Below are 15501 nucleotides of genomic sequence, written 5' to 3' on the forward strand. Positions count from 1 at the left end.
TCACTTAGAGTATTATAGTGCCATCCTGATTTACGGCTGCAGAATAAAAGCAGCAGTGATGTATTTTTTTAACTCTAATCTCTGAGAGAATGCTGTAGTCTGTACAGTGATAGTGGATGCTTTGCCCAAACCGGGCTCAACGCCAGCCACCAATGGTACAGTAGATTGCACACAGACACGCTCCAACAGGATACAGAGGAAAGTAGGAAGACACTATTAGATTTATTGTGGAATACTTTTTCATTAACCACTTGAGCACATGAACTCTATAGCATTGCTATTCTGGGCAAGTCATAATGGGTTGATCTGCTATTTTGGGTGAAGAGATTTGGCATCAAGGGAAAAAGGAAGGGGGTAAGTACAGAGCTAGAGACCACTGAGGTACAACGATCAATGAAGTATACAGTACATAGGGTTTTTAAGTTGTTAAACCCTAAATACTTTGTTGTATGTCAAATAGCAAAGATTTGATCTACAAATACATGTTCAGAGAATGTTCCTCTATTTCTGCCCAAGCCCCAATGTTCGCCTATTATGATATGGCGAGAATAGGGATGCAAGGGTTCATGTGGTTAATAAGTGAAGTTTCCCTAGCACAAAGATTCAAAATTGCTATGATTTGGGAAGGATGTGGGAGAAAGGTTTTCGGAGCAACTCCGAAGTTAGTCCAGGAAGCGTCTTGCTTGATATGGCTAAGGCTGTTGCATTTTTCTAGTTTTCAGAGACTGTAAAACAGCACACAAAATTAGGTGAGAGGGTCATATTGCACTGTATTGTCCTAAAATTCAAGGAGCAGTGAAAGCGTGAGTAGTGAAGCTATGAATTGTTCCGACAATACATGTTGTTGACTCTGTACAAAATTGATTAGATTGCCCTAAAGTATTATTTGGGGCAATCTTGCATTTTAAGGCTGTTCCCCATCCCCTCTTTGTTTTTGATAGCAACAGAGGAAAGTGAGGGGAAAGGACACGCTGATGCATCTGGTTTTCTACTGGTGCACTCAATGGCTAAAACACTTTACACTTTACATCATTTGCAGCCATTGTACTTGTGCGTTTTGAGGATCAGTGTTGATGTGTGTTGTGGTTGTGGTTGAGCAGCCTGCTAATCCCTTGTAATGTGCATAAATCCCTTGTTTCAAAACCACATTACATTCACTCTTCATTGATTTTTGTAGAAAATTAAAATGGAAATGAAATAACACATCCATCTGTCACACCCCAATCTCATTCCAGACCTCTGCACGACCCCTAACACACATGCATGCACTTGCACGCACGCACGCATGCATGCACGAACACACACACACACACACACACACACACACGCACGCACGCTTTGACACAGACTAGAGACATGACTGATTTGAGACTTTGGTAAACAGGCACTTGAAAACATGATTGAAAACATAAATACTTCAGTCAGGGAGAAATCTAAATAAAACTGGTAGTCACCTACTTCCATGGGGGTCAGGGGTGACTGGGAGGTCAGGGTTCACACAGGACCCATCTGTCACGCCTGAGGTAGACAATACAATACTCTCCCTCAGGATGTGGGATGAACGCAGGACAGAAACCATGGAATAAATAAATGGAATGGAGCACAGCAAAAATACTCTTAGCCCCAGAGTGTCCATTTGATATACTCCTGCTGATTTTACGGTGAAAGGTGGAATAGTAAACAGTTGATAGAATAGGAAGTAGTTAGTCATAGTATAAAATATATGTCACAGTCACAAAGCCAAGTATTGAACAAAATTAGGGAACTCCACGTGACACATGAAGCATGCTGGGTCGAAACCTGCACCCTCTGCTATAAATAGGCAACCACATGCAATTTCCCCAGAATTGCATTTTTCTAGTTTCCCTTTGTACTTCTGTCGAATATGATAAACAATTGACAGCTAATAATATCTGTCTATGTTTTATAGACATTGATCTGTGATGCATTTCTTGCCCTATATGGATTAATTAGAAGTCAATGTCTCACTCTACTCATTATAGCCCTTAATTTAATATGCATGGCTGAAAACAATATTGTCAATAGGCCAAGCACACTCACACTCAATCGCACGCACGCACACACACACGCACGAACGCACGCACGCACGCATACACACATACACACACGCATGCATACACACACACACACACACACACACACACACACACACACACACACACACACACACACACACACACACACACACACACACACACACACACACACACACACACAGCATCCACCGCTCAGTTCACACAGGTGTGATTTTTTATTAATTGCGCCAGCAGAGCACACAAGTACTCGACCTGTGATCTAGACCTACTGCACATACAGTATAAACAGAGCTGCTAAATTTAAACACATTTTAAATCTGAGGCTTTCTTCTTGTATACTATTGAAATTGAAATCGTATTGAGAAAAAATAAATGCTATTTGCACTCTGCAGCCCTGACTTGGGGTGAGAGCTAGGGGACAAGGGCGCATGCACACGCACACGCACATGCACACACACCCGCACCCACACCCACACCCACACACAGCTACTGTAGAGCTACACCACATACTCCTAAAACAGGGGTCTTCAACGTTTTCAGGCCAAGGACCCCTTAGTTGAGAGAGAGAGATGAAACATGCAGGGACCCCCACAGGCCACAATTCATAGATTCCATATAGTTAGCCGTTCTACAAGCTCACAGCTTGTAGATCTGCTATTTTTGGCTAAAGTTCTCAGAATTTGGACACTGGGGTTCAAGTGGTTAATAAAAAAGGAGAAAGAAAAAAAGCACCACAAAGATTTGGAGGACCCCCTGTAGTAACTCTGAGAACCCCCTAGGGGTCCTGGACTCCCTGTTGAAGACCCTTGTCCTAAGAAGAGTTACTTTACTTATGGAACATCATCACAATTATGTAGGCTATCAAAGCCCATCATTTATTAAGATTCCATCACAAGCTACATAGGCCTAATTGGCTAATTAAGTCACTATACACTCTTCTCCATGAGCTGATGACACCTTCAAAGAGAGAGATGCTTCTACATTCCAGATCATTCACACTAGAACTATGCTGTGTGACACAGCAGCCTGAATGAAAGACACAAATAAACACTATGACCAATGCTGGACCCTCATGTGGTCTCTCAGAGGTGGAGGGTGGTGGTCACGTGAAAACAGTCAGGCTGCTGTCACATGGTTTGTGTTTGCCAACGGATCAGAGGGAGGAGTGTGGTGGAGACGTTTCAGTGGAATATGGGAAGTTTCTTGATGCGGTCCTCAACAAGTTGACACACTCAAAAGTAAGGGGACGGAGAGAGATCTGCGTTGGCCGAATGGAAATGGAAGTCCCTGCGATAAACTTAAAGGTAAGAGTCGTTTGCTTTCCATCAATAGTAGCCTACTGACTGACTTACACAAACTGAACTTTGACAGTTGTGCATAGCGAAGATGCTCACGACACGGGGACGAACCGTTTGTTGACACTGACACTGTGACACAGATAACACTGCACAGAAAGAATGACATCAGCAATTAGCAGTTCAACATTAATATAATCATCTGATTATCGATGTTTGTTGAAGGATTTAAGAGTAAACAAAATCAGCAGTGGTGGAAAAAGTAGGCTACTTCTAAATGTAGCCTACTTGAGTAAAAGTACTAAAGTATTGGTATCAAAATGTACTTAAAGTACCAAAGGTAAAATAACTCATTATGCAGAATGTCCCATCTCCACATTTTCAAATGTATACAAATCTTTTGAAAATAGCAGATCTGCAAGCTCACAAGCTTGTAGATCGGCTATTTTCAAATGGCCAAATGAATATAGTGTTGAAATGTATAGTGTATGTTTTGTAATAATAATCAAAAATCTACAACATAACTAGCAGGCCTAACTAAAGTTTTCAAATAATTGTGGTGGAGTAAAAGTACAATATTTTGATCTGAGATGTAGTGGAGTAGAAGTAATTTACAGTACAGTACTTAAGTAAATGTACCTAGTTACTTTACACCATTGGTTATTTGCCAACACCACTGCACAAAGCCATCTTCACAGTTGCACTCCGCCTAGCTCCTATCATGATCATACAGAGCTTCTAAAAGGATCCTAAAAGCCACATCATATGGGTCAAGAGTAAGACAGGCCTTCTTTATGGATACAAACTCTCAAATAAGACTAAATTAATCAATATTACATTGTGCTGTAATGTATGTATAGGCCTATGTTGAAAAATATGTTGAGAGACCTTTTTAACAAACTTTTTTCTTTATTCATATGATTTTGAAGTATAAAGACATTCTAAACAAACTTAGTTTTGACCAAAAAATATCACTCACGTACCCTACCTTTAATCCCCAAACTAAAAGTCTCAGATGTTATGGCTCAAAACTGCCACCATGTATGAAGTACAGTACATAGTAAATACAATGGAGAAGGCAGGTAATGGTCAATAGGAAAACAATGTGAGCTGAACTAACTTTCCCCAACAACACAACTGTACAGTTACTACAAAAAAGTCAAATATGATCTTTGGTTTCCAGTCCAGACTATAGCACATTCAAAGTTGATCTGTAGCTGCTCACATATAATGTATTTTTGGAACAGAGTTGACTCATAATGCCATGAGGTATTTTACTCCAGTATTTTTTTTTTTTACCATGGTTCAAGTGTCCACTAGTGTTCTCTCTTCTAAATACAATTTCTGCACAAAGACCAGATATTTTCCTTAGCATAACACTTGTTCTTCTTTTCCCTCCATGGCAGGCCATTGTCCTGGTGCATTGGTTACTGACTGTATGGTGAGTAGACGGTTGGCTCCTTGGCTTGGTGCACTGAAAGGATTATAATTTATTTTTCTCACACAGCTGAGGAATTTCACTTCTCATGGTGCACTCTCAAACTCGACACAGTGGAGTTACACACAGTTTCACCCTTTATGTTGTCACTGCGAACCATTTAGTGTTAAGTGTTCTCAAAGTTATAGTTATAGTTTTGCCGTTTTTATTTTGTTTTTATTATATTTCATTTAGACTTTTTACCTTCAAATTCAGTTTAGTTTCAGTTATTTTATATAGTGGGCAAAGTAGTTTAGTTTAGTTTAGTTTTTATTATTGGAAAATGCGTGGTTTTATTGTCTCCGCCAGGCCGAAAGGCATGGCCGAGACTGATTTCGCCCCTGTCCGTCCGTCCGTGTGTCCGTCCGCATGCGTCTCCTTCCGTTTGTGGACAATTAATTTCCGGCACCGTTGGCACGATGGCAGTGAAACTGTGCACCCACACTCCCTGGGTGCCAGAGCAGAACCTCTGCCCCCCCCATAGCGCCACCAGGAGGCGGATTTGTGCAAAACACATTTTTGGACAGTTACTCCTACAGATTTTGTCAAAAAGATCCCGCAAATCAGTATACAGTATCTCTATAGCCATTAAACGAAACAGGTCTTTCCAAATTTTTCATATTCCATACGATTGGTATGCAGTTTGCACAAGTGCTCTCTTTTGAACAAAATGCCTCAAATCATGAACACAGAGTGCGATTTCCGTGAAATTTTGCCCGCACATTCCCACTAGGCCGAGGAAGAAATGCCACTTCAAATCAGCCTAATGGTGGCGCTATAACAGGCCGATTCATGTTTTTACCAATAACTCCGCCGATCAGTGTAAAACTTTTAATGCGCACTCCCTAGAAGCCAAGGAAAAACCTTTGCCCTGCATTTTTCAAATCTGCTTTTTATAGCGCCACCAGGAGGCCGACTTATGTACAACACATTTTTTGATATGACTCCTTCAGACTTTATCCAAAGATCACGCAAATCGGTAAGCAGTATCTCTATAGTCATGTGACAAGACGTATCTCTCTGATATTTCATATTCCATCCTGATTGGCTCACATTGGCCTGTTCACACCAGTGACGAAGTGAGTGGTGCAAACACATGACATGTGCATATCTCCTTGTATGGGCCATTCTGTCAGTGACGTCAGTTACTTTATGTGTATGGAGATCTGTACTAATACACACAAAGAGAAACGTAGGAGCAGTTTGCACCGCTCAAAAATCTGAAATCAGTGGTCACTGGTCATAACATTATGGTCCAAGCCATTTGTAAACCAGTGTCTAAGATCATGTTTTTGAATGTCACAATTTTAATTTGTGTCTCATTGTGACTCTAGGGGATGCATGGCTTGGCTGCCTCCTTCTTATGCTTCGGGAAACTTCAGTGTTCTAGCGGTCGGTTTATGGGCTATTGCTCAGAGAGACTCCCTTGATGCTGTGCTCATGGTGAGTCTTTGCCTTGATTTCTTGACGTAGGCTGCAATCCCAAAATCATGTGACAGCGCGGGAGTCTAACTATAGGCACAGTGCTGCATAGCCATGCTAGCCTATTTGCCTGTGGAATCTAGGACAAATGTATGCGTATCCCTTTTAGAGAGATTGCCTTCTTTTTAATGCAGGGCGAATTGTCAACCAGAGTGGGTGCCTGAATATTTAGGATTAGTACCACGGATTGCAATTTCATATGCTGTGTAATGTATGCAGGTGTGTGTTATGTTGCATATCCCCTGAGACAGACAAATGCACCTCACCAGAGAAGTCAACAGTTCAAGAGCAGCCAGGAAAAGCACCTCTGGAAAAGCTAGGGGCGTCGATTTCTCTTTCAAGGACAAAAAAACACACAGCAGTCTCTCTAATGAATCACCCAGTGTGACATGTGGTTTACAGTTCCAATATTATGAATATCCTTACCTTGTTTTAAACCATTTTTGTATCCAACAACCTACCTTACTTTGGTGAGTTCATTTGACCTTTCTCTTTTAGAGAGAACCAGAAACACTGTTCTGCAGTGGAAGTCCTGGAGATCTGAGCATATTAGCATTTTAATTTCATTTTCACTGATTACTGTAATGCGCCGTGGTAAATATATACTTACAGTAGAGGATAGCGGGACCCTAACTTCATACTGTCCCCACTGATACCTCCTCTTCATTATCCTCCTGTAGTTTCTCTTGGGAATGACGGTGACGATAGTGACTGACATCATCCACTTTGGGTATTTCTACCCGTCAGTGGTCGTGGAGAGTGGCAGGGATATGTTCCGTTTCAGCTCGGGAATGGCCATCCTCAGTCTGCTGCTCAAGCCTATGTCCTGCTTCTTTGTGTACCAAATGTACCGTGAGCGCGGGGGAGAGTACAACGTAAACTTTGGTAAGTGACCGAATTAGAGCACTGGTAAATATATAAATATTATAGATATCATCTGGGATTTTGGATATCGTAATATCCAATATTACAATATCCAAATCATGATTGATGAAGTGTTGTCTTTTTCTGCTTTTACTCACTTTCACCCTATATATTTTTTTTTTCTTCTGCTTTTAATCACTTTCACCCTATATATACACACACACACACACACACACACACACAGACAGACAGACAGACAGACAGACAGACAGACAGACAGACAGACAGACAGACAGACAGACAGACAGACAGACAGACAGACAGACAGACAGACAGACAGACAGACAGACAGACAGACAGACACATATACATATCACTCAAATAACCAATCTACAAGCTCTCTACTTGGTTCTATACGGTTGAAGAAAATGGTTTATGGAAGTTGGAGCTTTGTGGTAAAATGGGGGCCATCCACTGGTCGTGACTAGGGTATAACTTGTACTGTACATCATTGTTGAGCGACACAGTCGGGCTCTAGGCTGGGTGTCAAGAAATGACACCTGTTGTCTTGATTGTTGTAGCTTACACATGTTCGAAATATATCAACTGTAGATGGAGACACATTGCATTATTTCAACATGAGCTTTTATTTAACAAATATTTGGTATTGCTGGTTAATCTTCACAACCAGTATAAAACCTATTCCGTAGTTGTACCCAGCCCTGATTTTGACCAAAATGACCAGAAGTATGATCGCATGCATGTGCCTCAGATATTGTCCCAGTGTTCTGGGTAGAGATCTTCGGGCAGGTCCCAGATCCGAAATTACCCGGGATCCGACCCGGACCCGAGCCGGGTAACAGGGCCATTTACGAGCATTCACCTCGGTGTGGGGACCCGTGAAGGCCTCTAGTTCTGGGGTGTTTTTTGCCTGATGCGTTATTTCTACCTACTGTAGAAAGTAGATAGTCTGTCTAGCTAGTCTAGCTTCCTTTCCTTGTTGTTTTGCTTCGAGAGAAGAATGGAATAGCACTGACTGCAAGCTTGCACATCAAACCATTGGCAAGCACAACAGTCACAAGACCAATAATGCACTGCCTTAGTCCAGTTTTGATAATCAGAGGAGCACTCGTGAGCATTTGATTCAAAATGGAGAGCTGTTTACTGTACTGGTCATGATCAGTAGTGTACTGCTTGGAAAAACATATGTGTGGTGAAGGCGTGTACTGATTTTATGATATAAAAACATCCCTTCCTATTAATTAGCTTGTATTCTTGTAATGCATGTAATTCAAACTGGGTGTTTTCATTTAGAAGAAAATCCATCCATCCATCTTCAACCACTTATCCGCAGTCGGGTCGCGGGGGCAGCAGCTCCAGCTGAGAGCTCCAAACATCCCTCTCCTGAGCAACATTAGCAACTTCCTCCCTCCTGGGGATCCCGAGGTGTTCCCAGGCCCGTGTGGAGATGTAATCCCCACACATATAGAATAAAATATGATATGAATTATGACAATTATGTAGCATAAGTGATAATTAATAAATGGAGAGAATACATTATATGAACGATTCTTCCACCAGCCAATTAGTATATTATTACTCACTACATGTTCTTTGATTTATCGTGTATGTAGCCACTGGTTTCTCTGCTTCGCTCTAATCTCCCAAGGCATGTAGTGCTCTCTCCATCTGAAAACAAAACACAGGGATGTATGAAGTTTGCAAAATTATATAGAGGATAATTGAATATTGATGAAGGCGGTGATTTTCACCACAGGTATATAAAGCTGATTTTGATTGGTTATGTGGGAGTTGATGAATATAGCCGGAGTTCGAGTTTCACTGAATGTGTGTTTTAATTGCCTTGTATGATTACATGGTTTAGTTAGAGTGGGACCCGCTGTGCAGCACACTCAGAAGAGAAAGAACAAGGCAATCAGTTGTGTGGTGGATGAATTATTGATTCAGGCATCTCTGAAACCTGAGTTTTGATTGGTCGTCGCCTTGTGTTACTTCTGGCTTTGATGTGACTATCACTGTTTCAAGATTTATTCTATCATTTATTTTTTTGTTAATAAAAGGCATTGATTCTGAGTTCCGCAATTGGACGTTGGCTGCCACGCATTACTACTTAATTAGCTTTTCTTCCATGTGATCATAGAACCACAGTAACGCTATTCATTATTCTATTCCTTAGTAATTGGCATAGTGATTGTTAGTGACCAAAGCTTTTTTTTCCCTCTTCTGTTTTTCTCAGTATACAATCACAGTCTTTCTTGCTGTTTGTAATAGAAATGTGCCTTAATCCAGGGGTACTCAAACTTCTGAACCTGTGGGCCACATTACAAAAATGGCACGGGGCCAGGTGCCAGTTGATAAAATGACAACATTTATGATACTTGATAACTTCTGTCTTTCATTGGCCCCTTATATTGTCCATCTTTTGTCCACTGACACTGTTTTTTGGCAAATTCTTTGGTTGTTGAATTGTTGAAAAAATCTCAAAATACCTCAAAAGAATCCGTCTATTTTGGGTTAATTTTGGGATTGACTGATTGCTTATGATTGGTGGGCCAGTCAAAATTGTTCCATGGGCCGGAAGTGGCCCGCGGGCCTGAGTTTGAGTATCACTGCCTTAGGCCATGGCTACACAGAGCTGGATATTTCTGAAGCTAGACTTTTTTGAGCGGTGGTCACAACGCTCCTATACGTGGCCGTGTGTGTGGGTCTGTCTGTCTGTCTGTCTGTCTGTTTGTCTGTCTGTCTGTATGTATGTCTCCGTGTCCGTAGCCTGGCCCTGCAGTAACCTTTTCTGACCACACATGTTAAGGGAGGGGCGCTGTTGCACACACACACACACACACACACACACACACACACACACACACACCACCGCTCAGTTCACACAAGTGTGATTTTTTTGTGCTGTTGGGGCTTGCAGCCACATGAAGCTGGATATTTCGACCGCGAAGCTGGATATTTTTTAAACCGGATAAATAAGTGCAGAGATTGAAAAAGATCCGATTCACTGGATCCGTGTAGACAGGGAACCCGGATATCTCTGAAGACTTTACTGTGTGTGTGTGCTTGTTAGACCTAGATATCTTTGTCGTGTGGACCTAGATATCTTTCTATGTGGATATCTGAAAAACCGGGATATATGAAATATCCAGCTCCGTGTGGACCTAGATATCTTTCTATGTGGATATCTGAAAAACCGGGATATATGAAAAATCCAGCTCCGTGTAGCCATGGCCTATATCTATGTCCCACCCTCTGTCCTTACTATTTTGATTCATGTTGTCCCTATTCTGATTCGATAATTTATGTTTTGTCTCCATCTTGTCACTGCCTCTCCTCTCATGCTCTCCCCTCTCCACTCCTCCTCTCCTCTCCTCGGCTGACTCCTGGCCTTTCAGACCTGGAGACCTCAGTGGACAGTCGTTGCACCACGGACAGTGCTGACAGTGCCTTTATACTTGGCCGGCGCTACTGATCCCTTCCTCCTGGCCTCTCGTTTTTCACCATTTCTGTCCTTCAGTCATCCTCTCCCATCCCCTTCAACCTTCATGCAGGAAGTAGTAATGGACTTAAGGAGTACCCCTCTTGCTTTATTCTGCTCTTCATTTCCTGCACATACCTGGCTGCACCATCCATCTGTTTGGCTTTGTGTCCATCTGGCTCTGTCATCCTTATCATACTGTATGTGTCACTTTCATTTGCTTTGTCTGTGTGCGTCATGTATCACTGTCTGTATTATGTTTTTTGTAATATATTTATATTTACTGTATGAGTTTTTCTAAAGTTTACATATACTGTATGTCTCCAGTCCAGATACGTCAATTAGGTTTGTACTTTTGGTGTACATGATTAATGCTGTGCTCACACGGGCTGCTACAAAAGATACAAAGATACAAAGCCAGTAAGCCACATAGCATGTCTGTCGCTATTGAAGTGTTGATCAACATGCTTGTCAACGTCGGCGACGGCACAAAACTGGCTGATGAAAGCAGTAAGTGTCGCCCGTCCGTCCGTTCGTCCCCCTCCCACACACACACACACACACACACACACACACACACACACACACTACAACCAGGAATTGTGTGAAGAGAGAAGGTGTGGAAATAGTTCAAAATCACTTGCTGGTTTTGCAGCTTTGTTGCTGCAGTTGAAGCCAGCTCAACTTGAATTGTAATTTCGTAGATTTTGTATAGCAGCTACAAACGGAGGGCGTTGCATTGTATCTTCATGTCGCTGCTTCAATTGTCATTGAAAATGAATGGTAGACTGTAGCGTTGTATCTGCCAGTGTGAACAAGCTCAGAATTACACATACTGTACAGTATGTGTGTTGGTGTGCATTAACACATGCAGTAGGCCTATCTGTGTTTTTTGTACATTTTAACATACAGCATGCATTGGTGTACATAAACACTGGAAGAACATAGAAGCATAGGTCTAATTAAAGCATTTTAAGGCACATATGTACATGTAGCTCATAAGAATAGACATGAAGGTCTGTGGTGTAGCCTGGTTGTGCTATACTTAAATTGAGGGAGAACTTTCAAATTAATTCCACTCATAATGTAATACATTGCATGTAGGAGCATGAGATACTTAGGGTATTTCAGAACTGCATAACATGTGTTTCGTATTGTTAAAAAGCTGACCTTAATGAAATTGAAATTGTATGCTTGATTACCTATTTTGCATTTCTGATTCAGTAATAAGACCCTGGGATGCACAGAGGGATAGAGGTGAGAGAATGTGAACCTCTGTAGTTCCATGATGCAATGTCATTAGTATTCTCAGTGTTCTAACATTTGGAGGCTGTTTAGAATAGCTTGTTGGAGTAAGTGACTTCATGAAGGACTCCCTTTAACATCCCCCAGATGATTTTTGTCAGTAAATTGCCATCATCAAAGCACATTTATATCAAGTGTCGTGCCGGCAGCCTAAAAGAAAACACATGATCATGACAGCAGTAGGTCTTCCGTGAGCCGAAAAAATCACTGTGTGAATGATGAAATCTGAGAATCTTCCAGTCTCGCCTAAAGAAATGACTCTGGAGGAATCATCCAAGGCTGCTTGTGTTTATGCTTGCAAACTTTAGTTTCCAACACTGCAAAATCCATATTTAATTGGAGTGTACCATATGCCTCAACAGATGAGACGACAGATCTATTTGTGTGTTTGTTAGGGGAGCCCCCAAACAAAATGACTTCCAATATGAGCTTTTTGTGTTTTTCACTTCTGAAAAAATTTCAGGATGGATATCAGGAATCACTAGTGCTCAAATTGATATGGTTATGCATAATGCATTCCCATTACAAGTGTTGTGTTCTTTTGGCTTCTCTGCAGGTTTCCCTACTGTAACACGGAACAGAGAGGCCTACCAATCCATTGACAATGACCAGCAGGACCAGTCTTCCACCAGCGCATCCAACCCCTTTGACCAGGCCCAGGAAAGCAATACTGCAACTCGTACATACTAAGACAATGTTTCTATGGAATGTTATGGGTTTAACTGTCATCTTTGATTTCACACCATTCCTGTTTTTCTCCCTTTTTTATTTATCCCGGTTTTGGACCTAAAGCATGTTGCTGTGACAGAATTCTCTGGATAATTTATTACTTTAACTTTTTTTCGTTTTGTTGCTGAATGGATTTCATTCAATTTCATTGTGTACACAATGTGGCACTTATAAAGACTCGGAGACATGTCCTTTCCTCTTTGTGTTTGCTGGGTGTAAGTAATGCACATGTATCCTGATTAGCACCAAACCGGTCGTCACTGTGTAGCACGATAATGCTTGAAGCTCAGGTCAATGGTCAAATACACTGTATAATTTAAAATGAATGCCTTGTGGTTTGACCATAACCATAGACATTTATAAGATGATGTAGATAAAAAAAGAGGGGTAATAGTTATGTACTTCTCTAATGATTAAAGGTACTGTTACAGCTAGCACTATAAGTACAAGTGATATATCTTCTGTAGGACTATAGATAGTTTTAATTTTCCCAGATTTCACATTTGTACTATAATTTGACATAGTAGCATTACATTATTTACAACTTGCATTACAATTGCATTTAGCAGATGCAAAAATGTTACAAAATGCTTGCAAAATGCAGTTAAAACAGACAGATTTAGAATAATGGGCAGCCCCCACAGAAATGGCCAGTGTGTGCCAAACATATTTCCTCAATACCCAATCCTAACTCTAGATTACTTTATACTCCAACATATCTTTATAGTTTATATTGTAAATTAAAGTTATCAAAACTGTACAATCCTATATCGATATAAAAGGTGACGGTATGAATGAATGAAATGGACACATGATCAATAATAAAAAAAAATAAGACCCGAAGCCCGAAGAGGCAAATATCTCCCCAAAATAATACAATTTTACAGTATTTGCCCCAAGGGCAATATGGAAATATAACTGCTTTCATTTTGGTTGTAGTTGTACTGCTTTTTTTTATGGGGAGCTCTGGAATTCTGAACATTAAACCTGTTAGTACATTTATAGTTAATGTGCCATCTAAGATGCCTTTAGTTTAAAGTGCTATAAGTTTACTATCTGCTTCTCTGCCCATCGGTGAATTGCACTACTTAAGTTGTAAGAATGCCATAGTGACATGTTTTGCTGTGTTTGTCACAATACGTTCCTGTAATGTTGGACATTTTTTGACAAAAGTGTTGCTTTTGTCACAGAGAGATTGAATGTTGAATGGTTTTAATGTACTAAAGTGTGTGTAAAATGTGCCATTTCTGAAGTCTCACAGTTTATTGCATAATGGCGGCATTACAATGATGCTCTGCCAAAGACATGAACTTTGTTCATGCTCCATTTTCATCCACCAGAACATAGTAAAGAATGGTCTGGCAGTAGTTTGTAAGATTTGACTGAAGATGATTGTGTTGGGAATGGCCTAGTGAGTTCATTTACAACTGAGAACGAATAGGAGTCTTCTATATAAAACATTACTGAGGTTTTTTTTGTCTAGCTTTATGTTATGGAAGGATGAACACAGTTCACCACATAACACACTACTGTTTATAGTTAATAGTGACTACATCAGTTGCTATGAAACTAACACTGGAGTTCACTCTTTCTGACACAGAGTTTTGACTTGTGGTTAAAGTGTGCGTGTCATGCTTTTGTAGAAATTGTTTTGTATTGTCATGATACTCGCCATAGGCCTTAGGAAAGAACGTATTCCCTTTCTCAGCTGCATACTCTCACTGGTACATGTATTGTAGTGTATGGCATTGCAAACACATTTCTATCTAATTTGTTATTAAGTCTTATTTTTCTGAAGTGCAAAAGGGGGAGTAAAGTGTTTTATTGGCCATACCTAATGACATTTCACATAGTAAGTTAGTTTATATCACATGAAGGACTTTCATCTCATGACTGAACATGTTATTTGCAGTTAGAATGTTTGTTACAGAAAAGATTGGTTCAAAAATGTTACTTGGCAATCTGTTTCCTTTTTAATAAAAGAGAACTATTTCACAAATTATGGTTTGAGTCAAATGTACATGACTGCAATCACTGCATGTTTGACCCGGGGCCACATTTAATCACTTAAACCCTAATTGACCGGAGTCTTTCAGGGTCTATGCTAGGCCCCCTCCTTGTTACCTTCAAATAGCTTTGCCGAAAATGACAATCTACAAACTGTAGATCTGCTGTTTTTTGCAGAATGTTTGCATATTGAACACTCCCCATGACACTGGGTTGCATGTGGTTAAAGTTTAACCCCATGCAACCGTTGAACCGTTAAACGGTCGGTGACATCCAGTATTTTATATGTGAATGCTCAATCTCATCATTGAAGCTCTCAGACACGCCACATGCAAAGTTTTCTAATGTCTTCCTCGTCTATTACCCTGGCAACTGCTCCACTCTGTGGGATGAATTAATCTGTCTCATGCTGCTATGATTTATCCAACTGGACAAGACACTTATCTTCCCAGCTTCGCTGCTCTCCCTCTTACAAATTTGTTATGCATATTCCCAGGGTGTCACGCAGTACACATCCAGTCTCCAGAACCTCAAGAAAAATCAGTTCAGCCAGTGGGCTTGGATGCGTTTGCCTTGCACGTGTTTCAATTGCTAATACACTAAAATGACACAATTATTGAAACTGACGTTCGGAGAACAAAACCTCAGCTCATGTTGCCAAAACTAAACATATTCTGCTTTAAACCCAATTTGCTATACAAATGCCATTTCATGCTGCACACTGCACACGGTTCTCTATATAGCCTACAGAAATCTGACATAAAGCCACTTGTTTGCCATTAT

At 40.7% G+C, this 15501-nt stretch overlaps 1 protein-coding gene across 2 annotated transcripts; it reads left to right on the plus strand.

The window, feature by feature from the left end:
• The first annotated feature begins 3296 nt into the window (after positions 1–3296).
• Positions 3297–13241, plus strand: agtrap (angiotensin II receptor-associated protein). Of its 2 annotated transcripts, XM_080727469.1 has the most exons (6): positions 3297–3361; positions 4759–4793; positions 6164–6272; positions 6992–7196; positions 11902–11934; positions 12539–13241. In XM_080727469.1, the coding sequence occupies exons 1-6, from the start codon at positions 3329–3331 to the stop codon at positions 12670–12672; spliced, it is 549 nt and encodes a 182-aa protein (XP_080583595.1). In that variant the 5' UTR covers positions 3297–3328; the 3' UTR covers positions 12673–13241. The 2 variants fall into 2 exon arrangements, with proteins under 2 accessions (XP_080583595.1, XP_080583596.1); XM_080727470.1 differs by lacking the exon at positions 11902–11934.
• Positions 13242–15501: the final 2260 nt, after the last annotated feature.

This window comes from Nannobrachium achirus, assembly GCF_963921795.1.
Source record: "Nannobrachium achirus genome assembly, chromosome: 6".
Classification (NCBI taxonomy): domain Eukaryota; kingdom Metazoa; phylum Chordata; class Actinopteri; order Myctophiformes; family Myctophidae; genus Nannobrachium; species Nannobrachium achirus.

Bases quoted from the DNA above. Each gene is read 5' to 3' on its own strand.
- agtrap (XM_080727469.1), top strand. From the start codon at position 3,329: ATGGAAATGGAAGTCCCTGCGATAAACTTAAAG. The intron at 3,362-4,758 runs GTAAGAGTCGTT...CCTCCATGGCAG, and splicing joins TCCCTGCGATAAACTTAAAG to GCCATTGTCCTGGTGCATTG. The intron at 6,273-6,991 runs GTGAGTCTTTGC...ATCCTCCTGTAG, and splicing joins CCCTTGATGCTGTGCTCATG to TTTCTCTTGGGAATGACGGT.